This window comes from Capsicum annuum, chromosome 12 (genome assembly GCF_002878395.1).
Source record: "Capsicum annuum cultivar UCD-10X-F1 chromosome 12, UCD10Xv1.1, whole genome shotgun sequence".
In the NCBI taxonomy this organism is placed as follows: Eukaryota; Viridiplantae; Streptophyta; class Magnoliopsida; order Solanales; family Solanaceae; genus Capsicum; species Capsicum annuum.
In genome coordinates, this window is record NC_061122.1 from 5,846,762 (window position 1) to 5,862,237 (window position 15,476).

The following is a 15,476-nucleotide window of genomic DNA, read 5'->3' on the forward strand; positions in this document are numbered from 1 at the left end:
ATAGTCTAATTTGCCTTTACTTTGCAAAAGGCAACTATTGTGTAGCTATTTTCCTCACAAGTGTTTTTTCCCGGTATGCGGAAGTTTTGGTGGATAGAGTTATCTGAGGTTATTGGTATCTTGTGAAATAGTCAGGTTGAGCACATGTATTTGAGGATTGGTCAAGTGTTTTGGGCATGCGGTATGTGTTCAATCTTCTTTTGTTTTTTTACTGGTGTCTGATATTTGTATTGAAGTTTGATTAAATTTGGATTTGTGCCGGAATGTCCTACATTGGGGGGTAGGGTTGTAAAGCGCTCTTATGGCTTGAATCTAAGGCATCTGGTTAAGAATGAAGTTAAATATTCGTCACTGCACTGGGACCCTTATTGATTAAGTACATTTGCTCGATTAATTTAGATTTGTGTTGAGTAGGCCTATTAACAGGATAAAACACTTTCTACCAAAAAAAATCTTAGGCAAGAACATGATTTTGTTGCAAGTCATAAATAAGTAATTTGCATCATTTTCATGTTAGGCTATGATTATTGTTATCAATATACATAACAAAGTGTTTCATGGAGATTAATGAAGTAATTAACTGATGGTGACTGCTAATAAATATTGATTAGATGATAGCTGTCCTAATTAATACTATAATGTTATTTCCTCTGTCCTAAGTTCCTGCAAAAATGTACCACTGCAAATTGGGACCCTAATCCTTTTTTGTTATTCAATTATTGTACTATGCTTAATCCAAGTGGCAAATGAATCTAACATTTTGGATTGGTGACAACTATATATAATAAACAAATATATATTCTATTAAAGTATGTTGTGTAACATTGGCTCTGTGAAGATACTACAACAACATATACCCCCATTATATTCCCTCACAAAATGGAGTTTGAGCACGGTAACTGTATGCAGTTCATACCATTACCTTGAAGGTGACGTAAAAATATTGTTTTCGATAGACTCCTGATTCAAGACAAAAAATAATCTATAAAAGGACAGAGTACATGAACATTAAGTATCAACACACACAAAAGAAACAGAAACAAGACTACTACCGTAAGTAATACTACAATCAATTTATCGGAAGCAACAAACATTACCAAAACTTCACAAACAAGACATTAAAAGCATATCACTATATATGACTACTAGCATCGGTACCAAAATAAAGCACCCCTACTAGAGCAGGGACGCACTCCTTTCTATCGACTTTCTACCCTAATTTATATTCTCCACATATTCCTATCTAGGGTCGTGTACTCGAAGCTGATGTTGTTCCAAAACATTGGCTCTGTGAAGATATTGAATAATATATACAGAATGTGTTAGTCACCATGAATGAATTTCATGTAGCCTTCGTTATTGGTATTTTTATTTTTATTTTTAAAAAAGGGAAACCAGAGAATATTTCAAAACATAGAATGAAAAAAAAAAAAAGAAGAAAGAATAGGATTCAATGGATGTAGTAGGGATTACCCCAATTATAGAAGTATCATATCATGTGAATAAATGCATGTTCAATAATTCATCAAAATCTCTTAGGATTTGGAGACAAATTTATATTCTAAGGAAAGAACCAATACCATTATACAAAGTTGTAATGAATGAGGAAACATCACAAGTAGAAGAGAATTGTGACTTTGCCTCAGGAAAAAAAAACTATTCATTGAGGGGTTGAGAAGCAAATATACGAACTAGTCGAAGAGGGTTCAACATCTACTATATATATGCATAAAAATATTTTTAATCGTGTAAAAATAGTATAAAAACAGTATAATTTTTCATTAAAGGGGGTTCGGATGAACCCCTGGAGCAAAGATAGCTCTGCCACTACTCCCCCCACCCCCACCCCACCCTCATTTTAATTATTACAATAATAATATATTCAGCGTAATTCTGAAAATGAAATTTGAGAAGGATAGTGTATGAGCAACCTTACTCCTACACCTTATGAAAATAAAAATATTATTTTCGATATAGATCCTTGGCTCAAATAAAATATCACAAAACTAAGTATAAAAAGAAAAATACAATGAAGAGAGAAGGGAATCAATTACAACACATCAAAATTGAACAATTTCCATTTTTTTATTTTTTTTTTGGATTTTTATAAAGAAAATTTCAACAAGAATTTGTTCAACAAAAAAAGTGACATTGAAAAAGTAGAAACTTTAGGACATATGCATGTGCCTAACACACGCTCTCTTACCTACTAAGGTGACAAATAATGACCCCATGCTATTAGTACCTTTTGTTTATGCATTTATCATTTTAAATTTACTGCTCCAATTAATATAAATTCGTATCAGATAAAATTTATTTTCAAAAAAAATAAAGTTGAAACTTAAAATTTATAAATTTTGAATTTGTTATCGAGTTATTAAATTCCTGATTAAATATATATATATATATATATATATATATATATATAATAGATTCAAGTGGCATATCAATCATTACTAAATGTGAGTGATTTCTTATTTTTTTTTGGATTCAACACCTTTTGACATTTAGAATTTTAACAAGACTTTTTCAAAATTTCTTAGATCAAGCTATTTTACTTAGAACTAGTCGTCCTAAAACGTGTTAAAATAAAAGTATTTTAATTTAATAAAATTTAAAAACTCTTTTTTGACGGCCAAAGAGCCATTTTGACTTTTTATTTTTGTTCTTGTCCTTTGGAAGTGGACATAATATATTGTTCCCAACATTAAACTAACATGATTTTACTTGTCCTTTCTAATTAAATAAAATTTTTGATTGTCTAAGATATTATTTTTCCGTTCTAGTGTGTGAAAGTATTTGAGTTGATCAGTGAAAGCAGTCGTTGATGCCTGCGAGCGTTAGAATTGACAGTCATATCTCCTAAATGTGACTTTTTTTTTAAATTTTATATGAGATATCGAACTTGTCAGTTTCAATGTGTCAGATGATATTTAACACTCACATCTTAAATTGATTGTTGAATAGGTAGGTACGTCATTAAAAGGAGCCAAACTTGATCAATCTCAATGTATTATCGCGCACATAAGTATTAGGTTCAGTTAAAAGGAGCCAAACTTGTTGGTCTCAAGGTATTCGAGGCAATGTTAACACAGACACCTTAAGTGATTGCATTCTGTCAATAATTTTACTTAAGCCAACTTTTGCGCATCTCGATACCAATTCTTTCCACAATAATTCTACTTCCCACCAACATAACAAATATAGCAGTTGCTTCAATCAACATTTGCTTAATAAAGAATCATTAAATCTACCAAAAGAGAACTTATTTTTTTTATATAGAAGTGACAATAACAAAACAAGAAAATAACATAGTATTACTTCTCCCAAACTTAACCCCCAAATTAAAAACTTAAAACATTAAATAAACTAAACATTTTTTTAAATTCTTAATACTAAAATTATTTTTGTCTTCGTCATCATCATCAAAAATCCTTGAGCATTTTCCTGACTTGTTCCAATGTAACAAAGAGCACAATAGTAAATGGTCCTTGCCTTGAGATTGTTGGAATGAACCCCTTGTAAAGTGCCATGGGGCCCTCGGCTTTGATCGTTTTCACAGCGCAATCAAGGGCCCCACTGTACGGTGGAGCCATTCCCGGCTCCACCTTCATGTTCATGACACGTGTCTTAATCACGTCGACTGGATTTGAGGCTACTGCAGCCACAAATCCAGCTGCAAAGCTCGCCGTCACGTGGGTCCCTAGACCATCTTTCATCAGCCCTTTTTCCAAGATCATTTCCTTGAACTGATCATACGATGCCAACTGCGACGCAGTTACTAGCATGGCGCGGTTCACGGTAAGTGATGAACCGCGCCACAGGCTAGTAACGCCTTCGCTTTTACTCATCTGAGTAATTGCATCAACTACGCTTTTGTAGTTCCTTCTCTGGTCCAATGGGAGCCGGCCGTCGGCTTGCATTCGCACCATTGCCACGTCAGCAGGGTTCCCAACCGCAGCTCCGATCCCACCGGCCACTAATCCGGCGATAATCTTCCTCGACAGAGGCATGTTGCTCTTATTCGGATCAGACCATTTCTGCTTCAGCATATCGTACAACCCCATTCGGGTCGTAGAATAAAGCGTCTGCCGGAGAACAGTCGCCGATACACCGGAGAAAAGTGCAGCCACTCCTTCCTGCTGTATAATTTTCACACCAACAGCAACTGGTCCCACACTCGTCGGTCGTACCATTGGCCCCGAGACGTGGATATTACCATGGCTAGCAGCAGCACCACCACCACCATGGAAGGCAAGTGCTGGACGGAGATTATGAACGGTGTGCGGAGCAGGAGCTTTGTTTAGGGTTTCACCCTGCAACTGCATACGAACCTTGATCAAATCTAGAGGATGTGTACTACACCCAGCAATAATCGAAGCAATACCTCCCTCAACAAATCCTTTAACACCCATTCTCGAGATATTCAGGAAGCTCTACAAAAACAACAATATAAAGATCCAAAAGTGCTACAAAAGAATACTAACAAGAATAGCAAGAGCTTGTGTTAGTGTGCTACAAAAGAAGGTTAATTAGAATAGCGGGAGCTTTACTGCACCGCCGACTAAATAGGATCACAAAGAATTTGATATTTTCAAGACCAATTGGAGTTAGAGTTCATCTCACTGGAAACCAGGAGATGGGAATGAAGGCCAAAAGCTATAGATGAAAAGTGTGGAGTATTGGGTCTTTGAGACATAGGCTATAAGAGAAAAAAAGGAATGAATTTATGAGATGAGAAAGAGAAGGAAGAAAGGAATTTATAAGAGGGGGAAGAAAGGGAAGGAAAGGAAGTGGAAATTAGGGTTTTTTTTTTTTCTTGTATAAAGTGTATACGCGGGTTCTCTTTTGTATACTTTTCTAAACGGCGGAAGGTATATGTGGGTCATGGTCAATGAATTACTAGAATGTAGGAGGAAATAGAAAGTGGCAAAATTGCCAAAAATAAGACTTTGGTATAATTGGAAAATTTCGTATAATTAGTGGAGGATCTCTCGAAAATAGTATTTCTACCTCGCGAACTAGTAAAAGGATTTGCATATATTTTATTTTTTTTATCAATGTTACTTGCGAAATTTTACTAGGTATGTTGTAGTTGGAGAATTTCCCTTGGTTGCAACTTGCATTGAAAAAAAATTTCACCTTTTCTTTAACCTCTCTTTGAAAACTTTTTTAGTTTTTGATTTTTCATTTTTGATGATAATAACGCACGATTTTAAGGTTGAAGATGAAGAGTGCTTATAAGTTGAAGATGTGAAGACAAACTTTGAAGTTTATAGAGTTTTTGGAGTGCGAATTTAGTGGTGCGATGCATAAGGTAGATGTGAAAGTGAGACTTACTCACGGATAATGGACCCTATATTATATTTGTTCGAGCTCTAGTTGACAAGGTCTGGTAGGTGTCGAGGAAGAGTTAAGAGTCTCACATCGAAAAAATGATGATTAATTGAACTTTATATATACGGATTTGGATCAGCTTGAGTAAAGTTTTGTTGAAGTACTTAAATTACGATATATTTTGATACCAACTTAATACATGACAAAATATTTTTACTAAGCACTTTGACTCAAAAATTTATAGAGGTTTTTACACATATTCTCAAGTGTTCATTCTATAAAAATTAAATTAACCATTTAAAAATATTAGTTTACGTGTACGCGTCTTGCGCGTGTACCTCACTTTAATGAATTCAAACATTACACTAAATAAGATATTTATGAAAATAATAAAGATGAATATAATAATTAAATTTAATATCTTTTGAGTAGGTAAAAATGAAGAAATTATTTATTAAATCTAAAGTTAACCAAAAATATTTTAAAAGTCGATCGACATGCATTTACTATGTGTAAATTGCAACAAAATAATACAATGATAGAGACATGAAAAATAATAAAATTAAATCTAATATTTACACACACAAATTTTTGCAAAGTCGTTCGACACTTATCTATCACCTGTAAACAATAATAAAATAATAGATATCAAAAAAATACAACTAAACCTAAGTTTTACATAAAAAATTCTCAAAGTAAAGATATTAAAAAAATAATTAAACCTAACCTTTACCTAAAAAAATTCTTCAAAGCCAACCAACATTTATCCATCACCTGTAAATTGCAATAAAATAATACGATAAAAGTGATATCGAAACAATACAATTAAACTTAAAATTTACACAAAAAAATTCCTCAAAGTCGATCGAGATTCATCTACAAACTGTAAACTACCACAAAATAACAAACTAATGGAGATATTATGATAATACAATTAAACCTAATCTTTACCTACAAAAAATTTCAAAGCCAATCGAGATTCATCTAGATCTGTAAATTAAAATAAAAAAATAAGATAATAAAGATATCAAATCAATACAATTAAACCTAATCTTTGCACAAGAAATTCTTCAAAGCCAATAGACATTCATCTACGACCTATAAACTATAAAAAAAAATAATACTCCATCCGTCCCAAATTATGTGTCGCCATTTCCTTTTTGATTCGTCCTAACAAGAATGTTGCCTTTCCTTATTTGGTAAGTTTTTAAAGACACAATTACAATTTTATCCTTAGTAGTTCCACTTAATTTTAAATACTATTACTCCCTTTTTTATTTGTCTTTTCAATTAAAGGTGGTCCTACTTGATTTTAAATACTATTACTCTTTTATTTAAGAAGGGTAATTTTATAACTTTAACAAAGTCAGTACTTATTTCTTAAATATCGTGTCCGATCAAATAACGACACATAATTTGGGACGGAGGGCGTATAATAGTGATCACAAAGCTTAGATTTTGATCAACTAATTCTTCTCTGAGCGAAAATTTTGACCTTAAAGAATGACTTTGAATGAAAACAAAGAAGATATATATATACACACATGTTGAATTCTATTATGCTGATAAAATCAAAACAGTTAAGAAGTTGAGGGTTAGAAAATCAAGCATCTACCAATCAAGACATACAATCGAATCAAGTTAGATGAGCATCAATAATATTCTCCTACTAGGCAAACCGATTTGTTCTCTAATTTAACGTGCATCTCAATATTTGTAATAGTATTTCCTTAATAGAGTCTTATTTTAGAAATATTTTTCTAATTAAACAGTAGAAAAAACATTAATTAATTTTCCTACCATATATTTTAGAAATCCTATATATTTTAGGAAGTCCAGTAGAAATGAAAATATTAATTAATTCCCCTACCATATATTTTAGAAGTTCCATATATTTTAGAAAGTTTAGTTAATATAGTAAAAAATAATGAAATAATAAATTGAAGAAAATAGTGAAAAAATAGTTTTGTCTAAAGAAAAATCTTTTAGTGAAGGGCAAAATATTCAAATTACTATTCTAAGAGTCTTCACACTTTTAATATATTAAAAATAAAAATACGTATCCTTCTTTATTTATACACATTAACCTTGATAAGACATAAATTTCGTACATATTTTAGTTACTATTGATTATATATTTTAGTTGATGTTGATTATATAATTAAAGAAGGATAAATATTCTTTTATAATGGGACAAATAGCTAGTATTATATTTTGAAGGAAAAAAAATGTTAGAAAAGAGAAAATTTCTTTATTCATTACGTGAGAATTTATGCCATGGAAAAGTTAAAATTCTATAATGTGTAACTAATGGATCATATGAACATTTCTTCATAAAATTCATGGTGCTTATAGGTCTAGAATAAACTAAAGGGGGCAAAATTTTACCCAGCACTTTGAACCACACAAGAAAAAAGTGAGCATATACTCCTCTAGTCCCAATGTAATAAGATACATATTTAATTGAATATCAAATTTTAAAAAAATATTAGTTTAATATATGCTAAAAATCTCGCATTGCTATAAAATCATATCACTAAATTTAAATTATTAATATAGAAATTGTGTCATTATATTTTAGTTATGTTATAAAGGAAGTATATCTCATAAAATAGAGGCCTTAGTGTTATTCAATTTTAGGACCATCATTTAAGCTTATATTCGTACTTCAAAAGTGGTTAACTTACCAATGTGAATGTGATAGGATAGTTGAGATTTCTCTATTCATTTTAAATTTTTTTTTTTTAAAAAAAGATTATTTTATTCTTAATTAAATATTTCGAGTTCGAGCTCTTATGAATGACAATATCTTGTCCCGATAAAAAATGAGTCATGTAATATACAAATTTAAATTTAATCAAATTTCAATACTAATACCGAACATCAAATGAAACTTTCATTAAAAAAATAAAATGGTCAACTTGGCATTTCATGTTCCGATTTGGCCTTTCGAGCCATCCAATTGTGTGGTCAACTAGTTATGGAAAATGGGCAAAAGTTATTAGCATCTTCAATTTGTGGCTTGTTTTCCATGCGTAATATTTACTCCATGTTACATTTACCCCCAATAAAATAAAATAAGTCACAATTTGTTTTTTTTGGTCCTCACTCGATTTCTAGTATCTCGTATTGGAGTTTGACTAATCCGAATTCGAGTCGAAAAATCCCATTATATGAAGTTAAAACGCTCGTTCCCTTTCAAAGGAGACTTCATACCTATGGCTTAAACCCGAGACTTCTGATTAAAAATGAAAGAGTATTTATCACTTCATCATAATTGTCCACGTTCAATATTTATTGATACAAAAAAAATGTTAAGTTTCTTAAAGGCAGTTATTGTTTCATAAGAAATGTAATAGATTTAACTAAAATTCAATAATTATTTATCCCTTCCTTTCAAATAAGAACTACAAAAAATTAAACTAATTTAAATAGTTTAGAAACAATGGACATTATCCCTAATTTTATTTATCAAAAAACAGTCTTTGACCTATATGATAAAGGTGCATACACACTATGCTTTCATATTTTACTTGCAAAGTATTATATTATTATACATGGTATGTTATTGTTATTACATAATGATGTTGTCACATAAAATTAGCAAAAAGTCAGGATGAACTTAACGACAATGAGAAAAAAAAAAAAAAAAAAAAAAAGAAAAAAAAAACCAAAAAAAAAAAAAAAAAAAAAAAAAAAAACAGTTAGCAAAGTCCCAAATATATTAAATTTACCAAATAGTATACAGCTTGAGTGCTTGACTTGTACTCCACTTGTGTGGCATCCAAATGAGAATAAACATAACTTTTGACACAATTTGCTTTGCCTACAAAATTGGAAGGAAAGAAGAGGAACGAGTCACCGCATTCGGGCAAAGGTTTATTAAGGGAAGGTGCTCTTTGCATGGTCCACTTTTGATATTTTCTCTATTAGGATTTAGGTGGGGGCCCATTATGCATTGCAACTAGACAAAAGATCTTTGTGGTGGTTTTTGATATTTGTACCTTAAAGTGGTGGCTTCCATTATCACTCATACATACTATGACCTAATTTTATAAGGGAACAGTTTGAAGATTTTTTATCTTCTTCGATATAATTATAATTTAAGTAGTATCTAATTTACAAAACTTTCGCAGGCAAAAGTTTCGTAGAAATGAGTTATGATTTCTCCTAAATCATAACTTTGTGGACTTTTAAAATCGAATTTATATTGTAGGAACTAAGTTTAATTTGTGTGCAGTGAATTTCGTAACACATAATATTTTGAAATTGAGCTTATGCCTCATAAAACATAACCTGTGGCTTGCGTTTTTCTTTTTTTATTTTACGGGTATTCTCGTCCACCTTTTGTATTTCTTAAACTCGTATCGGACAAAAAATAAAGATCAGACAAATTTCGTAAGGCATGATATTTTGAAACTGAGCTTATGCTTCATAAAACATAACATGTGGCTTGTGATTTTCCTTTTTTATGTTACGGGAATTCTCGTCCACCTTTTTATTTCTTAAACTCGTATCGGACAAAAAATAAAGACCAGACAAAATTTGAGGCATGATATTCTGAAACTGAGCTTATGCCTCATAAAACATAAACCGTGGCTTGCGTTCGAGCGAATGGCCCCAAAAAAAAGGAATCGTCGCCTGAGAGATTCGAACTCTCGCGGGGAAACCCCATGTACTTAGCAGGCACACGCCTTAACCACTCGGCCAAAGCGACTTGTTGCTATAATAATCTTGCAAAATAATACAAATATGTTTTATACACATATTTAGTTTATTAATTGTTTGCCCAAACATATTATAATATAGTGCAAAAACATTTTAACCATGTATACGACTAAAAAATTGTCAAACATTGTAATCTCATTTACGAGTGATATAACAAAACTAACTAGCTTAATGACTATTATTAAGTTTTCTATGTCATCTAGTTAATGCCTAAACAACAACGATAATATATTCAGTGTAATCTTATATCTGAGATCTGAGAAGGGCAGTATATCCGCAGACCATAACCTTTCTATATTGAAAGGTAGAGAGGCTTTTTTCGATAAGCCCCCCCAGCAAGAGTGAAGAAACCCAACTATTTAGCTAATGGCCGTTAAAACAATATATTTAAATAACTAATTTAATTAAACATAAAAATTAAACAGTAAGTAGGTATCAAACATAAGATTTCAAAAAGTTTTTTAATCTATGAATTCATCTGTTTATATATGAATGAAGGAAAATTATTTTTTATTATAAACAGAACAGATGGTTACGTATTCTTTCAAATCTCAAACTTTATTGTATTGGAACATGTATTATAAACTCATGGAAATTTCCTATGTGGGGCTGCTTGTCTTGCTTTTGCCAATTGTTCTCACCATTTGAGAATTTATGCTATAGGATATAATATATACTATCTCATTCAATTAGTTCAAAAGCTCTAGAGAAAAAATTTAAGAAGAAAAAGAAATTAAAGATTAGAATGACATTCAATTGGTATGCTTTTGTTGTGTGCCATTGATATTCAGAATATACTGATTTGACTAATTCGCGTCAGATAATCTATAAAACATAAATTTTTTATATTCTTTTAAAGGTTATATTAAAAATTTATGATTAAAAAATGTAGGGACACTTATTGATGGTTGCAAAACAACTATTATTTGAACCTAGACTAGTCCACATTGTATATGATCTACTAAGAAAAAATAATTTTTTTAAAGCATAAATTAGAGATTTATAGTTAAAAAGTGTAGGAACACTTATTGATGGTTGCAAAGTTATTATATGAACGACACTTATTGATGGTTGAAAAATTATTATTTGAACTTAGGTGTGCATGTCTTTCTTCAGAACAATAAATTAAAGTAATACTTTTTTTCTACCATTGTATGGAAAAAAAAACTTTGGTGTTTGTTATTTTTATTTTTTATTCTAATAGTGAAATGACATACATTTGAGAGCTTTTATTTTTGTACAATCATATATACTCCCTCCATTTCATAATAAATGAATTGTTGAATTTTGGCACACGGATTAAGGAAAAAACATTAAAGATATAAATTTAACACAATTTTCCATTCCCCCCACCCCCCAAAAAAAGAAAAAGTTGATCATGTAATACCTTTTTAAAAGTTAATTGGTTATCAAATCATAAGGTAAATTTGAAAAAAAATTCAATGATTCACTTATTTTGAAACACCAATAAATACTCCAACAATTTACTTATTCCAAAACGTAGGGAGTATAATTTAATAAGTGATTTTTGCGCGTATATCCGAGAGGCAATTATTCCTAGTTGTAGTAAATAGTGTGAGTTTCTCAAATACTAGTGTATGGTTGGTAGTGGTACAAAAAAAGAGTACTTGAAATTGAAGTTAAAAAAAATAATGAGTAATATTCGATTTGTTGTGTTTGAACATGAGTTTCATTTAAAATAAAATTAAATTTTCATGGCTGAAAATTATTTCCAGATTGACGAAATTACAACAACAATAACAATTTATTCTATGATTCACGTGTTTATGCATGAATAGAATGAAAAGTATGCAAAAATTGTTGGGGAACAATGAAAAAATAATAATAATAATATTATTTAACTGTTAACAAAATATTATATTAATAATATTAGTAATATAATAACATAACAATGTACAATATTATTATTACTTCAATGATAATCTTATAATCAATATGACAATTATAATAGTAATCTAACTACGTTTTAACAAGTTAATATATTAATTATACTTGAGTCGTGCTACGCACTGTCCTAAGAAACTATTTCAGTAGTGTGAAATGTTTCCCCAAGATTAAACAAGCACTTCCCTGATCAATTAGAGGATATTTTGAGTTAAATAAGTCTTCCCTAATTAATTAAAGGATACAGGAATCAACAAAAATATTAATACAAATATCAGCAAGTTAAATCATAGGTTTAAATAATAACCAAAATCACTGAGTAGAGGATATTCTAAGTTAAATAAGTCTTCTCTAATTAATTAGAGGTATAGAAATCTAATTAATTAGAGGATATAGAAATCAACAAAATTATTGAGACAAATATCAACAAGTTAAATCATAGGTTTAAATAATAACCAAAATCACTAAGCAAGTTAAATCATAGATTTAAATAATAACCAAAATCACTAAGCAGGATTTTTAGAAGAAAGAGAAAACTAAAGAGGGAATTTTGAATATTAAGGACAACTGTAAGGATTGAAGGAGTATTTATAGGTAAAACTTGGCTTCTCAAGTACACCAATTGATGACTTTCAAAGTAAGTCTTCTCACGTATATCTCTTGATAACTTTCAAAGTAAACATTCTCAAGTATATATCTTGATGGCTTCTTGAGTAAGCCTTCTCAAGTCCATCTCTTGATGACTTCTAAAATATATTTAAAGGCATGGCTTTTTTCAATACACTTCAAATGTAAATTATCTTTGGATGTATTGGGAGCTAATTATGCATCTCGACGGACCTAAAATCGAAAAAAATGCATAGAAACTAATTATGTATCTTTATAATAAAAAAATATATTTTCGTTGGATGTATTATATATCTCGCCAGACCTAAAATAAAAAAAATATACCGATAGCTAATTATGTATCTTTACAAAAGAAAAAATATATTTTCGTTGGATGTATCGAAAGCTAATAATATATCTCGATAAATTTAAAATTAATATTTTCAATAATTATATAAAATATTGAGATTTCTTATAATTAAATTTCAAACTGTCGCTAAAGTATTTTATAATTATCAAAGGATGGTTGGGTATTCTTTCATCAATTTCTAGTATATTGGAACATGTATAAGCACATGGCCAAAATTCCCGTGTTGTCTTGTTTTTGCCAATTATTCTCATCAATTGAGAACATATGCTATAGTATCTGTAACGACCTTTCAGTTCATTAGCCGTATTCTTACCTATTTTGTCGATAGAGCTCCTCCATAGCCATCTCAAGTCATTAGTGACTTGCTGGATTTGATAGTTCGGTTACCTGACGATTCGTTTGGTTTTTAGAACCACTTTTATAATTGGAAGTCTTCGTCGATTTCAAACAGCCGCCGAACGAAATTTCAGTAAAATAATTTCGTATGCAAATCTTGACTGTGCCAACATCCATGTAAGATCAATTTTAGGATAGATAGACCCTTGGTTCGGATCCCATAGCACCCGAGCTCATTTCGACCAATTAGTTGAAAAGTCAAATATCGAAATATAGAGGTGTGGGACCCACAAGTAGTCTAAATGACCTCGTATGAAAAATTTGACTTCACCAATGCGTCCGGAATGTCGAATTTAGTAGGGTTACATAGTTCGTTTGCGAAAACGAAGTCCGAATGAGTTCGGAAGGTCAAAAATAAATTTTGACCTTGCGGGCCCATCTAAAACCGTATAAAAAGGATCTTTTGACAGATTTTGAGCATTCTTCACCTTTATTAAAACCCTAGCAGCCCTAAAAGAGTGGTGACTCAAAAATTGGTCTTGTGGGTTGATTGGAAACTTAAACAACTTGTGTAATCCATCTTTTTACTACAAATCCAAGGTAAGAATTCCTCTAATTTGATATTAATTTCATTATTTCTTGACTCAAATCCTAAATCATTGTGGCTCAATTGTATCCTCAAAAATTGAGTGTTTGATTCAAATTTCTTGAGGATTTTTAATTCTCTAAAGATAATTAGTCTATGATTGGTCTGGGAAACTCCTTTCCAAGGGTGAAACCTAATTGGGGTTTTGGTGTCTATTTGAAACCCATGGCACAATGATGCTATAATGGGTATTTTCATTCTTATTGTAATGCTTACATTATATTGTTGATAGCATTGCTTGTGGAAGAGGAAGCTTCTCGGAAAGAAAAGGAAAGCTCGTTGGTTCGTGAGTTGCTTGGATTCAAGGTAGGTTAGGCTTACCCGTAGTATAGATTGAGCTTGTTTGTAATGTAATCATTAATATCTTGCGAGATTGGGCGGGAAATTCAGACGATAGTTGATTAAATGGTAAACTTGGGATTTATTAATTCCTATAGGCCATGGATTTGTAAGGTATGATATTTGACCCTTAGCCTAGGACCTTGGTTAGCTTAATTGTGGTCTCATGACTAGTGTGTGAACATTATAATTGTCTAAGTAGACATGAATGGTATACTTCTCTATCCTTAGGAGTGTATTGACCTATATGAAATGCCTAGATAGGAGATGACCTTGGTGTTGGGTTGTCTTAGGAAGAATACTTGAAGAAGATTTCTCCTGTATGCTTAGTAAGAATTGATAAGCCCTTATGGTGTGACTTAGATAACCTAGCCTAAATTCGGGTAGAAGTTTATCTTGTAGAATTGACTTTACTATTAGTGGGAGTTAGAAGTGGAACTCGACCCACCTTAAGCTTGAACTATATAACTCCTTGATAACCTAGATACTTGATGAGCGTCTAAATTATGTTATTGAGATTATAAGGGTTAAACCCAGTTGTCGGTTTATGAATAAGATCGATGGTTGAAAAATGTGTATTCTTGATTGTTGTCTTATTACCGTGTTATGGATAGCCAAGGAAATATGGTAATTGTGTATGTCATCTAGATACTCATGCCTATGCTTCTACTCACATGTCATGATGATGACCAGTAATAAAGTGTGATGGTTTATGCATCTTACATTTCTATTACTCGATTATTGTGAACTTGTGTATGTTTATTGATTTGGGGCCATTTATGTGTGTATGTTGTTGTCTTGGAAAATATTGATACAATGATGATGCCCGATAAATTCGAAGGAATTATTGATACTATGATGATGCCCCGTTAATCCGGAGGAATATGTGATATTATGATGATGCCCGATTTGAGTCCGGAGGAATATGTGATGTTATGATGATGCCCGATTCGAGTTCGGAGGAATATGTGATGTTATGATGATGCCTGGTTCGAGTCCGGAGGAATGTGTAATGTTATGATGATGCCCGGTTCGAGTCCGAAGAAATATGTGATATTATGATGATGCCCAATTCGAGTCCGAAGGAATGTGTGATATTATGATGATGCCCGGTTCGAGTTCGAAGGAATGTGTGATATTATGATGATGCCCGGTTTGAGTTTGGAGGAATGTGTGATATTATGATGATGTCCGGTTCGAGTCCAGAGG

The 15,476-nt window shown here is 31.4% G+C and overlaps 1 protein-coding gene, 1 long non-coding RNA gene and 1 other non-coding gene across 3 annotated transcripts; 1 reads left to right on the forward strand and 2 right to left on the reverse strand.

Moving 5' to 3' along the window:
* Positions 1-3,251: 3,251 nt before the first annotated feature.
* Positions 3,252-4,849, reverse strand: LOC107850822 (mitochondrial uncoupling protein 5). Its single transcript, XM_016695593.2, has one exon. It carries the CDS (start codon positions 4,413-4,415, stop codon positions 3,426-3,428), a length of 990 nt encoding a protein of 329 aa, XP_016551079.1. The 5' UTR covers positions 4,416-4,849; the 3' UTR covers positions 3,252-3,425.
* A 5,123-nt stretch (positions 4,850-9,972) lies between these two features.
* Positions 9,973-10,054, reverse strand: TRNAS-GCU. Its single transcript has one exon. It is a non-coding gene; the product is annotated as a tRNA-Ser (tRNA).
* Positions 10,055-13,782: 3,728 nt separating this feature from the next.
* LOC124889276 lies at positions 13,783-14,192 on the forward strand. Its single transcript, XR_007048120.1, has 2 exons — positions 13,783-13,882; positions 14,161-14,192. It is a non-coding gene; the product is annotated as an uncharacterized LOC124889276 (long non-coding RNA).
* Positions 14,193-15,476: the final 1,284 nt, after the last annotated feature.